This window comes from Rhinoraja longicauda, chromosome 16, assembly GCF_053455715.1.
Source record: "Rhinoraja longicauda isolate Sanriku21f chromosome 16, sRhiLon1.1, whole genome shotgun sequence".
NCBI lineage: Eukaryota > Metazoa > Chordata > Chondrichthyes > Rajiformes > Arhynchobatidae > Rhinoraja > Rhinoraja longicauda.
This window is the reverse complement of record NC_135968.1, coordinates 1,360,627-1,374,100: the sequence shown is the minus strand read 5'-3', so window position 1 is coordinate 1,374,100 and position 13,474 is coordinate 1,360,627. Positions and strand designations below refer to the sequence as shown.

At 53.6% G+C, this 13,474-nt stretch overlaps 1 protein-coding gene across 1 annotated transcript in view; it reads left to right on the top strand.

Annotated features, from left to right (window-relative positions):
• The window catches only part of LOC144601282 (pleckstrin homology domain-containing family G member 4B-like), a gene marked incomplete at its 5' end in the record, with an annotated part of 26,038 nt that extends 12,564 nt beyond the window's left edge, over positions 1-13,474 (top strand). The window contains 3 exon segments of the mRNA XM_078413310.1: positions 1,207-1,384; positions 3,162-3,263; positions 12,863-13,474. Coding sequence (XP_078269436.1) covers positions 1,207-1,384; positions 3,162-3,263; positions 12,863-12,882 — 300 coding nt within the window.

Here is a 13,474-nt window from a genome sequence, read left to right as displayed (position 1 = left end):
GCGACACTGACTGTACCCCCACTGATGTTAACCCTCTCCCCCAGTGCCCCCCTCTCCCTCAGTGCCCCCCATCTCCCCAGTGCCCTGCAACACTGACTGTACCCCCACTGATGTTAACCCTCTCCCCCAGTGCCCCCCTCCCTCAGTGCCCCCCTCTCCCTCAGTGCCCCCCTCTCCCCCAGTGCCCTGTGACACTGACTGTACCCCCACTGATGTTAACCCGCTCCCCCAGTGCCCCCCCTCCCTCAGTGCCCTGCGACACTGACTGTACCCCCACTGATGTTAACATGGGACGAGCATGAACGGATGATCGATGGCCGACATGGACTCAGTGGGCCAGAGGCCCTGTTTCCGTGCTGTGTCTCCAGAGCTAAAGCATCGGGATGATCCCAGACCTGCCCCCGACCCAGAGACAAGATGGCCGCCGGGCAGGGTTGCCAACTATCTCACTCCCAAATAAGGGACAAGGTGACGTCACCGCCCCGCCCCCCCATGTGACGTCACCCAGCCAGCGGCCATGTGCTCCCGCTGCACCAATGGCGGCCGCCTGGGCCGGGAGGCGGGTTGCTATGCAACCTCCATTAGGCGGCCCCCGGGCCTACACTGTCCGGGCCAACACTGTCCAGACCTACAGTGCCCGGGTCTATAGTGTCCAGACCTACAGTGTCCGGGTCTATAGTGTCCAGACCTACAGTGCCCGGGTCTATAGTGTCCAGACCTACAGTGCCCGGGTCTATAGTGTCCAGACCTACAGTGTCCGGGTCTATAGTGTCCAGACCTACAGTGCCCGGGTCTATAGTGTCCAGACCTACAGTGCCCGGGTCTATAGTGTCCAGACCTACAGTGCCCGGGCCTACAGTGTCCGGGTCTATAGTGTCCAGACCTACAGTGCCCGGGTCTATAGTGCCCCCCAGGCCAACACTGTCCAGATCTACAGTGCCCGGGCCTACAGTGTCCGGGTCTATAGTGCCCCCCAGGCCTAATACGGGACAAGGGCTGTCCCATACGGGACAAACCAATTTAGCCCAATTAACAGGATGTCCCAGCTAATATGGGACAATTGGCAACCCTACCGCCGAGCCTGGCTGCAAAGGCCCTTCTCACTTGCTCGTCCTCATCCTCCTTGGAACTCCTCTCGTTCGCTGTGCCGCATCCTGAATCTCTCCTCTCTCCCCTCTCCCTCTCTCTCTCTCTCTCCCGGCACAGACGGCTGACCTGGGCCTGACGGAGAACATCGGGGACACGGGCCTACGTTTTGAGCTGTGGTTCCGTCGGCGCAGGACAAACGAGGCCTACATCCTCCAGGCCGAGTCCGCGGACGTCAAGCAGGCCTGGGCCCGGGACATCGCCCAGATCCTGTGGCGCCAGGCGTCGAGGAATAAAGGTGAGCCAAGGAGGGAGGGATGGTGGAGGGTGGGGGAGCTGGTCGTGGGGGAGAGGAGGACCCTCAGCCTCTAGAACCTGGGCCTTGGGCGGACTGACAACTGGAAGTGCTTAGTCCAGGAGATCAAAGGTGCGCTGAAGAGGGTGCGGAGAAGATGGGCAGGTACGCGGATGGGAAACGATTAGAAGGATATGAGCCAAACGCGAGAAAATGGGTCCAGCTTAGATAGATTTAGGTTTATTATTGTCACACGTATTGAGGTACAGTTAAAAGCTGTGGTTTGCACGACATCCAAATAGTTTGCTGCCTCACAGCGCCAGAAACCCGGGTTTGATCCTGACCGCGGGTGCTGTCTGTACATAACATAACAACACTTTATTGTCACTCGGCTTTTTACACTGAACGAAATTTCAGCAGTCACACAAAACACAGCAAAAAAGAAAAGAACACAGGACACCCGACCCCAACACAAACATCCATCACAGTGACTCCAAACACCCCCTCACTGTGATGGAGGCAACAAAACTTCCCCTCTCTTCCCCCCCGCACCCACGGACAGGCAGCTCGACCCCTACCGAGGCAAACGACACGCACAGCCCCCGCAAGGGGATGGAAGGCCCCGCGGCCGAGCCGCCCTGGGCACCGAAACGTCCCGCGGCCGCACCGGGCGATGTTAAGTCCAGCGGCCGAGCCGCACCGGGCACCGAAACGTCCCGCGGTCGAGCCGCACCAGGCGATGTTAAGTCCAGCGGCCAAGCCGCGCCGGGCACTGAAACGTCCCGCGGCCGAGCCGCACCGGGCACTGAAACGTCCCGCGGCCGAGCCGCACCGGGCACTGAAACGTCCCGCGGCCGAGCCGCACCGGGCACTGAAACGTCCCGCGGCCGAGCCGCACCAGGCACCGAAACGTCCCGCGGCCAAGCCGCACCGGGCGATGTTAAGTCCAGCGGCCGAGCCGCACCGGGCACTGAAACGTCCCGCGGCCGAGCCGCGCTGGCGATGTTAAGTCCAGCGGCCAAGCCGCGCCGGGCACCGAAACGTCCCGCGGCCGAGCCGCACCAGGCACCGAAACGTCCCGCGGCCAAGCCGCACCGGGCGATGTTAAGTCCAGCGGCCGAGCCGCACCGGGCACTGAAACGTCCCGCGGCCGAGCCGCGCTGGCGATGTTAAGTCCAGCGGCCAAGCCGCGCCGGGCACCGAAACGTCCCGCGGCCGAGCCGCGCTGGCGATGTTAAGTCCCGCAGCCGAGCCGCGCCGGCGATGGAAGGCCCCGCGGGCGAGCTGCGCCCCGGGGAAGAGACCTAATAAAAGAAAGGTTTCCCCCGCCCCACCCCACCCCCACACCCCACCCCACACCCCACCCCCCCCACCACACATACACAGCCAAAAACAGAAACAAAAACCATCCCAACACCGACACAAACAAAAAAAAAGAAAAAAAGACAAACAGACTGCCAGAGAGCCGCAGCCGTTAGGCGCAGCCAACTCTTTACAACAGAGTTTGCACGCTCTCACTGTGACCGCGTGGGTTTTCTCCGGGTGCTCCGGTTTCCTCCCACGCTCCAAAGACGTTCAGGTTTGTCGGTTAATTGGACTCGGTGAAATTGCAAATTGTCCCCAGTTTGTGGGCTAGTGCTCGTGTACTGGGCGATCGCTGGTCGGTAGTCGGCACGGTCACGGTGGGTGGACCGAAGGGCCTGTTTCCGCGCTGTATCTCTAAAGTAAAGTCTAAAGTGCTGCCGGTTCCCTAAATCCCGCCGCTCCCTTCACTTTCCAGAACTCCGGCTGCAGGAGACGGTCTCCATGGGAATGGGGAGCAAGGTGTTCCTGGACCTACAAGCTTCTAATCACAGCGTTGACCAGAACGAGACCTGGAAAGGTAGGAGGGTACATTCCCAGCAGTGCGTCCAGGTCGGTGAAGACTCCCTCTCCAAGTAGAAGGGGAGACTGAGGGAGTGCAGGGGAAGAAAGCTCTGGCCGGGGTGACCACAGCCTTCACAACAAGAGGAGTTGAGTATCGGAGCAAAGAGGTCCTTCTGCAGTTGTACAGGGCCCTAGTGAGATCGCACCTGGAGTACTGTGTGCAGTTTTGGTCTCCAAATTTGAGGAAGGACGTCCTTGCTATTGAGGCAGTGCAGCGTAGGTTTACTAGGTTAATTCCCGGAATGGCGGGACTGTCATATGTTGAAAGACTGGAGCGACTAGGCTTGTATACACTGGAATTTAGAAGGATGAGAGGAGATCTAATCGAAACGTATAAGATTATTAAGGGGTTGGACACGTTAGAGGCAGGAAACATGTTCCCAATACAATACAATACAATACAATACAATATACAATACAATACAATATATCTTTATTGTCATTGTCCCCCGGGGGAACAACGAGATTGGGAATGCGCCTCCCATACGATGCAATAATTTAGGTAATTTAGACAGCAGCAACCCAACGAAACGAACAGTTGTAACAGTTTTGGACAGGGTAAAGTGCAAGTTGATCTATGCATTGTGGCCATCTGGCTCAGCAGGACCGGTTCATAGCAGCTATGGCCCTGGGGATGAAGCGGTTCCTGAGTCTGGAGGTGCGGGCATAGAAGGCCTTGTATCGTCTGCCCGATGGAAGGAGTTCGAACAGACTGTTGCAGGGGTGTGAAGAGTCTTTGTGGATGCTGGTGGCTTTTCTGAGGCATCGTGTGTTGTAGATGCCCTCCAAGTCTGGTAGCTGTGTTCCGATGGCCCTCTGAGCTCTATGGACTACCCGCTGTAGAGCTTTCCTTTCTGCCTCCGTGCAGCTGAGGTACCACACAGGGATTCCATGCGTTAGGATGTTCTCTATGGTGCAGCGGTAGAAGGTCGTCAGCAGCTGTTGGGGTAGACCAGACTTTTTCAGTGTTCTTAAGTAGAAGTCTTTGTTGTGCCTTCTTGACCAGCGCAGCAGTGTTATTGGACCATGTTAGGTCCTCCGAAATGTGAGTGCCCAGAAACTTGAAGCTGGACACTCTCTCCACACTGACCCCGTTGATAGAGATCGGGGCATATTCCCCGTTATGTGACCTACGGAAGTTGATGATCAGCTCCTTGGTCTTGGTGGTATTTAGGGACAGGTTGTTATCCGAGCACCAGTCCGCCAGGTTCTGCACCTCCGCTCTATAGTTTGTTTCATCCCCGTTGGTGATCAGCCCGATCACCGTTGTGTCATCTGCAAACTTGACAATGGTGTTGGTGTCGAATGCAGGAACACAGTCGTGTGTGAAGAGGGAGTAGAGCATGGGGCTCAGAACACAGCCCTGTGGTGTGCCGGTACTCAGGGTGATAGTGGAGGACAGGTGCGGGCCCATTCTCACTGCCTGCGGTCGTTCCAGCAGGAAGTCCAGGATCCAGTCACATAATGATGAGCTAAGGCCTAGCTGGTGGAGTTTGGTGATGAGCTTGGTGGGGATGACCGTGTTGAAGGCGGAGCTATAGTCTATGAATAGCATCCTCACGTACGTGCCCTGTCTCTCTAGGTGAGTCAGGACAGTGTGAAGAGCCAGAGAGATGGCGTCCTCTGTAGATCTATTTGCCCTGTATGCAAATTGATGTGGGTCCAGTGAGTCAGGGATGCTGGATTTGATGTGTGAGAGGACCAGCCTCTCAAAGCACTTCATGACTATCGGCGTTAGGGCAACCGGGCGGTAGTCGTTCAGGTTGGAGATCTTTGCTTTTTTCGGCACCGGAACTATGATAGCCGACTTCAGGCACTTGGGGACCGTAGCCAGAGATAATGACAGGTTAAAGATCCTGGTGAATACCTCAGCCAGCTGTTCAGCACAGTCCTTCAGTACCCTTCCTTGAACACCATCCGGTCCTGCAGCCTTGCGTGGGTTGACCCTTTGCAGAGCGCGTTGTACCTCCTGTGTGCTCAGTTGCAAGACCTGTCCCACCGCCTCGGCTGGGGTTCTTTCACTCAAGGTGGTTTTGCCAGTTTCAAAGCGGGCAAAGAAGGTGTTAAGCTCGTTGGTCAATGCCATATCGCTGTGGGGGCAGGCAGGGCTGCTCTTGTAGCCAGTGATGTCCCTGACACCCTGCCACATGCTTCTGGTGTCCGTGGTGTTGAAGTGGTGATGGGGGAGTCCATAACCAGGTTAAGAATAAGGGGTCGGCCATTTAGAACAGAGATGAGGAAAAACTTTTTCAGTCAGAGAGTTGTGAATCTGTGGAATTCTCTGCCTCAGAAGGCAGTGGAGGCCAATTCTCTGAATGCTTTCAAGAGAGAGCTGGATAGAGCTCTAAAGGATAGCGGAGTCAGGGGGTATGGGGAGAAGGCAGGAACGGGGTACTGATTGAAAATGATCAGCCATGATCACATTGAATGGCGGTGCTGGCTTGAAGGGCCGAATGGCCTCCTCCTGCACCTATTGTCTGTTGTCTGTTGGAATATTATGTGTAGGAAGGAACTGCAGATGCTGATTTACACCGAAGCTGGACACAAAATACCGGAGTAACTCAGCGGGTCAGGCAGCATGTCTAGATTCCTGGTCTAGACTCCCTCCCTAAGGAAAGGGAGACGGAGAAAGGTCTGGGACACAGGTCCCCAGCGAGACCACACCTGGGTCCAGGCAGGGGATCATTGCATCAACTTGTAGGCCTTACAGCACCAGAGGCCTTGCTTTTGGCCTTACAGCGCCAGAGACCCGGGTTGGAGCCTGACTACGGGTGCTGCCTGTACGGAGTTTGTACATTCTCCCCGTGACCTGCGTGGGTTTCCTCCAACATCTTCAGTTCACTCCCATGCTTCAAAGACGTGCAGGTTTGTAGGTTAATTGGCTTGGTGTAAAAGTAACTTGTCCCTAGTGTGTGTAGGGTGTCTTAATGTGCAAGGGAGGTGTTGGTCTACGCGGACTCAGTGGGCCGAAGGGCCTGTTTCCGCGCCGTATCTCGAAACTAAATGTAACTGAAGTAAAGAAGTCAGTGCCAAGAAGGGTCTCGACCCGAAACGTCCATCAGTCTGAAGAAGGGTCTCGACAAGAAACGTCACCAATTCCTTCCCTCCTAGATGCTGCCTGACCTGCTGAGTTGCTCCAACATTTTGTGATATCTATACGGTGGCGCAGCGGTAGAGTTGCTGCCTTACAGCGAATGCAGCGCCGGAGACTCAGGTTCGATCCTGACTACGGGCGCCGTCTGTACGGAGTTTGTACGTTCTCCCCGTGACCTGCGTGGGTTTTCTCCGAGATCTTCTGTTTCCTCCCACACTCCAAAGACGTGCAGGTTTGTAGGTTAATTGGCTGGGTAAAATGTTAAAATTGTCCCTAGTGGGTGTAGGATAGTGTTAATGTGCGGGGATCGCTGGGCAGCGCGGACCCGGTGGGCCGAAGGGCCTGTTTCTGCGCTGTATCTCTAAATCAAAATCTAAAAGTAAACTAAAGGTTTGACCTCCCTACCTAAGGAAAGGCAGACCTGTGACTGAGGAAGTGCAGGTGTCAGGTTGGCATAGGGGTGAGACCCTAATCTGAGGAAAGACATTCTTGCCATAGAGGGAGTACAGAGAAGGTTCACCAGATTGATTCCTGGGATGGCAGGACTTTCCTTGGAAGAAAGACTGGATAGACTGGGCTTGTACTCGCTGGAATTTAGAAGATTGAGGGGGGATCTTATAGAAACGTACAAAATTCTTAAGGGGTTGGACAGGCTAGATGCAGGAAGATTGTTCCCGATGTTGGGGAAGTCCAGAATAAGGGGTCACAGTTTAAGTTTAAGGGGGAAGTCTTTTAGGACCGAGATGAGAACGTTTCTTTTCACACAGAGAGTGGTGAATCTGTGGAATTCTCTGCCACAGAAGGTAGTTGAGGCCAGTTCATTGGCTATATTTAAGAGGGAGTTAGATGTGGCCCTTGTGGCTAAAGGGATCAGGGGGTATGGAGAGAAGGCAGGTACGGGATACTGAGTTGGATGATCAGCCATGATCATATTGAATGGCGGTGGAGGCTCGAAGGGCCGAATGGCCTACTCCTGCACCTATTGTCTATGTTTCTATGACCCTGGGGAGATCGTGCGTAGAATACTGTGTCAGTGTCTCTGCTCTCCCTCCCCGAGGAAGGTGTGGCAGAGGGAGGTAGGAGATGGTAGGAGATGAGGAGGAATTTCTTTAGTCGGAGTGTGGTGAATCTGTGGAACTCATTGCCACGGTAGGCTGTGGAGGCCAAGTCAGTGGATATCTTTAAGGCAGAAATAGATGGATTCTTGATTAGTGCGGGTGTCGGGGGTTACGGGGAGAAGGCAGGAGATTTGGGGTTGAGAGGGCGAGATAGATCAGCCGTGATTGAATGGTACTCGATGGGCCGAATGGCCTAATTATGCTCCTATCGCTTGTGAACTCCGCAGTTCAGGGCATTTAGGGGTGGGCAGGGTGACGTTCCCTCACCGTCCTTGGTGCTGCCCCTTTAAACAGCAAGGCAGTCGGAGGTCAGGAGGGGGGAGCGTGTGACTACATCGGGCGGCCGGAGAGGCTGGAGTCTGGAATCCCTCCGCGCCGCGGGTAATGGCCCATCTCACCCACAGGAAATGTCCTCCTCCAGCCGGCCGTTTCCTCCCTGCAGACCCAGCCCTTACTCAGAGAGAGGAGATCGCCCACCGGGGAGAGGGTGGGAGGGAGGGGGGGAGGGGGGGAGGCAGATAAAGGAGGGGGGGGGAAAGGGAGGGAACAGCCTTCAGTGACCCTGGACCGCGGCGCCTCTCATTTCCTTGACGGTTGAACCTTGCACTTTGTAAAGTGCTGCTTCACAGAGAAGGGCTCAGCTGACACTGCAGGGATGAGGGGGAGGTGGTTTAGGTTTAGATTTAGTTTAGTTTAGTCCAGAGTCAAGAGCGTGTCGTGTCACATTTCCTGGGCAGAACAATGAAATTATTAATTGCAGCAGCACAACAGAATATGTAAACATAATACACCGTAAACAAGATTCAGATCAATTTATTGTCACATGTACTAATTAAGGTACAGTGCAATCTGAGTTCCAAAAATAATGTAATAAACAAGAAAAACAATCTGTGTGTGTGTGTATATATATATATAACACACACACACACACACACACATATATACACACACACACACACACACACACACACACACACATATATACACACACACACACACACACACACACATATATACACACACACACACACACACACACATAGATACACACACGCACACATACACACACACACCTACACACACACGCATACACACACACACACACACATATATACACACACACACACACACACACACACACATATATACACACACACACACACACACACACACACATATATACACACACACACACACACACACATATATACACACACGCACACATACACACACACCTACACACACACACGCATACACACACACACACACACACACACACACATAGATACACACACACACGCACACATACACACACACACGCATACACACACACACACACACACACACATATATACGCACACACACACACCCCACACACACACACACACACACACACCCCACACACACACACACACACACACACACACACACACATATACACACACACACACACATAAAAACAAACAGGCAATAACAGTGCAAAAAGGCAAAACCAATGCCCACAAGTCTACAATACAATACAATATATCTTTATTGTCATTGTACAGGGGTACAACGAGATTGGGAATGCGCCTCCCATACGATGCAATAAATTAATTAGCTAGTCAGTATTAATTTAAACAACCCAATGAAACAAATTGTAACAGTTTTAAGACAGAATAAAGTGCAAGCAGATCTGTGCCGGATCACTGTGCGATGTGACCATCTGGCTCAGCAGGACCGGTTCATAGCAGCTATGGCCCTGGGGATGAAGCTGTTCCTGAGTCTGGAGGTGCGGGCGTAGAAGGCCTTGTATCGTCTGCCCGATGGTAGGAGTTCGAACAGACTGTTGCAGGGGTGTGAAGAGTCTTTGTGGATGCCGGTGGCTTTTCTGAGGCATCGTGTGTTGTAGATGCCCTCCAAGGCTGGTAGCTGTGTTCCGATGGTCCTCTGAGCTCCATGGACTACCCGCTGAAGAGCTTTCCTCTCTGCCTCCGTGCAGCTGAGATACCACACAGGGATGCCATGTGTTAGGATGTTGAGTATAGGAGCAAAGAGGTCCTTCTACAGACTTGAGTATAGGAGCAAAGAGGTCCTTCTACAGTTGTACCGGGCCCTGGTGAGACCGCACCTGGAGTACTGTGTGCAGTTTTGGTCTCCAAATTTGAGGAAGGATATTCTTGCTATGGAGGGCGTGCAGCGTAGGTTCACTAGGTTAATTCCCGGAATGGCGGGACTGTCGTATGTTGAAAGGCTGGAGCGATTGGGCTTGTATACACTGGAATTTAGAAGGATGAGGGGGGATCTTATTGAAACATATAAGATAATTAGGGGATTGGACACATTAGAGGCAGATAACATGTTCCCAATGTTGGGGGAGTCCAGAACAAGGGGCCACAGTTTAAGAATAAGGGGTAGGCCATTTAGAACGGAGATGAGGAAGAACCTTTTCAGTCAGAGGGTGGTGAAGGTGTGGAATTCTCTGCCTCAGAAGGGAGTGGAGGCCAGTTCGTTGGATGCTTTCAAGAGAGAGCTGGATAGAGCTCTTAAGGATAGCGGAGTTAGGGGGTATGGGGAGAAGGCAGGAACGGGGTACTGATTGAGAGTGATCAGCCATGATCGCATTGAATGGCGGTGCTGGCTCGAAGGGCTGAATGGCCTACTCCTGCACCTATTGTCTATTGTCTATTGATGCTCTCTATGGTGCAAGGAAAGATCTACAGAAGCTGGTTTACACTGAAGGTGGGCACAAAATGCTGGAGTAACTCAGCGGGACAGGCATCATCTCTGGACCCTTCTTCAGATTGAGACTCTCACTCCCCCGGCTCTCAGTCTGTAGCAGGGTCTGGACCCGAAACGTCACCCATTCCTTCCCTCCAGAGATGCTGCCTGTCCCGCTGAGTTGCTCCAGTACTCTGTACATATCCGTGTTCTCCAGAGATGCTGCCTATCCCACTGAGTTACTCCAGTACTCTGTACATATCCGTGTTCTCCAGAGATGCTGCCTGTCCCGCTGAGTTGCTCTAGCCCCCAAGTCTATGTAGTTCAGAGCTTATTTGGAGATTGTAATGTTTAATAGCCTGATGGTTGTAGGAAATAGCTGTCGCGATGCAAAACATCACCTGTCCATGTTCTCCCGAGATGCTGCCTGAGCCTCTGTGTGTCTAATGTGCAGGGAAGGGAAGGTGCCGCTGTTTTGCCGCTGCCCACTGGGTGGCAGTGCTGATACACGGGCAGGCTGGCTGCTCCCATGCTCCCCCTGTGGGCAGCAGCCGGTGCTGCAGAGCCACTCCGCCCCACCGATGCTATCATTAGGATCAAAAGCGATAGGAGTAGAATTAGGCCATTCGGCCCATCAAGTCTACTCCGCCATTCCTAAACGGCAGCACGGTGGCGCAGCGGTAGAGTTGCTGCCTTACAGCGAATGCAGCGCCGGAGACTCAGGTTCGATCCTGACTACGGGCGCCGTCTGTACGGAGTTTGCACGTTCTTCCCGTGACCTGCGTGGGTTTTCGCCGAGATCTTCGGTTTCCTCCCACACTCCAAAGACGTACAGGTGTGTAGGTTAATTGACTGGGTAAATGTAAAAATTGTCCCTAGTGTGTGTAGGATAGTGTTAATGTGCGGGGATCGCTGGGCGGTGCGGACCCGGTGGGCCGAAGGGCCTGTTTCCGTGCTAAAGGAACGTCCTTTAATTCTGAGGCTGTGACCTCTAGTCCTATACTCTCCCACTAGTGGAAACATCCGCTCGAGCAACTCTACCGGTGTTGCTGCCTCACAGCACCAGGGACCCGGGTTCAATCCCGACTACGGGTTCTGTCTGTACGGAGTTTGCACGTTCTCCCCGTGACCTGCGTGGGTTTTCACCGGTTGCTCTGGTTTCCTCCCGCACTCCAAAGACAACAGACAACAGGTGCAGGAGCAGGCCATTCGGCCCTTTGAGCCAGCACCGCCATTCAATGTGATCATGGCTGATCATTCTCAATCAGTACCCCGTTCCTGCCTTCTCCCCATACCCCCTCTATCCTTAAGAGCTCGATCTAGTTCTTTCTTGAATACATTCAGAGAATTGGCCTCGACTGCCTTCTGAGGCAGAGAATTCCACAGATTTACAACTCTCTGACTGAAAAAGTTTTTCCTCATCTCAGTTCTAAATGGCCGACCCCTTATTCTTAAACTGTGGCCTCTGGTTCTGGACTCCCCCAACATTGGGAACATGTTTCCTGCCTCTAACGTGTCCAACCCCTTAATAATCTTATACGTTTCTATAAGACGTACAGGTTTGTAGATTAATTGGCTTGGTATGTATGTAAATTGTTCCTGGTGTGTGCAGGGTAGTGTTAATGTACGGGGATCACTGCTCGGTGTGGACTCAGTAGGCCGAAGAGCCTGTTTCCGCACTGTATCTCTAAATTAAACTCTGCAGATCATTCACTGTTCAGTAAGTCTTAATGAGGTGTCCCCCCCCTCCCCCCTCATCTTTGTAAACTCCAGCAAACCAAGGCCCAGTGCCATCAAACGCCCATCACATGTGAACCAACTTAAGAATAAGGGGGCGGCCATTTAGGACTGAGATGAGGAAAAACCTTTTTCACCCAGAGAGTTGTGAATCTGTGGAATTCCCTGCCACAGAAGGCAGTGGAGGCCGATTCACTGGGTGTTTTCAAGAGAGAGTTAGATTTAGCTCTTAGGGCTAACGGAATCAAGGGGTATGGGGAAAAAGCAGGAACGGGGTACTGATTTTGGATGATCCTATATCAGACCCATCAGTCTGAAGAAGGGTCTCGACCCGAAACGTCACCCATTCCTTCTCTCCTGAGATGCTGCCTGACCCGCTGAGTTACTCCAGCATTTTGTGAATAAATACCTTGGATGATCTCGGCGGCACAGTGGCGCAGCGGTAGAGTTGCTGCCTTACAGCGAATGCAGCGCCGGAGACTCAGGTTCGATCCTGACTACGGGCGCCGTCTGTACGGAGTTTGTACGTTCTCCCCGTGACCTGCGTGGGTTTTCTCCGAGATCTTCGGTTTCCTCCCACACTCCAAAAACGTACAGGAATGTAGGTTAATTGACTGGGTAAATGTAAAAATTGTCCCTAGTGTGTGTAGGATAGTGTTAATGTGCGGGGATCGCTGGGCGGCGCGGACTCGGTGGGCCGAAGGGCCTGTTTCCGCGCTGTATCTCTAAATCTAAATGATCGTATTGAATGGCGGTGCGTACAGGCTCGAAGGGCCGCATTGTCTACTCCTGCACCTATTGTCTATGTTTCTGTGTTTAACTCATTGTTGTGATGCCCAGGCCACTGTGTGTGGGAGGGTGGGGGAGCAGGGACCTGCTTTAACGCACCTCTCCAAATGCCCGCAGGGACAGGGTTGACGGAGTGAGCGGAGGAACCGACAGGTGGACATTCACGAGGAGCGACCGTGGAGCAGGGAGTGAGGCTCCCCTCGAGGGGCGGAGCGGCCTGCGTGGGTCGGTGGGACCCCTGACGACATCGGCCTTCAAAGCCCCACCCCGGCCACAGTCCCCGAGCGCTGGATATCAACGAGGAACATCTCACCGAGGACCAGACCCCCACATCCTCACCCCCACATCCCCCTGGCGGTAATCCCGGGAGGGGGAGAGAGGTCAGGCCCCACTGTGGCAGCTCCCACTCCCACCTGCCTAGCCCTAACCTTGCCTGCCCAACCTCTCCCTACAGCTCAGGCCCTCGAGTCCTGTAACATCATAAATCCTTTGCTGCACCCTCGCCAGTTCAATACCTCGCCAGTCAAATGGTCATCAGATCAGAAGCGATCGGAGCAGAATTTGCCCATTCGGCCCATCAAGTCTAATCTGCCATTCAATCATGGCTGATCTATCTCCCCCTCCTAACCCCATTCTCCTGCCTTCTCCCCATAACCTCTGAAGCTGCCAGCCTGAATGTGGGGTAAACTGAGAAGGAGGGCTGGATTGTTTTATGCTGGGCTGGGGGCT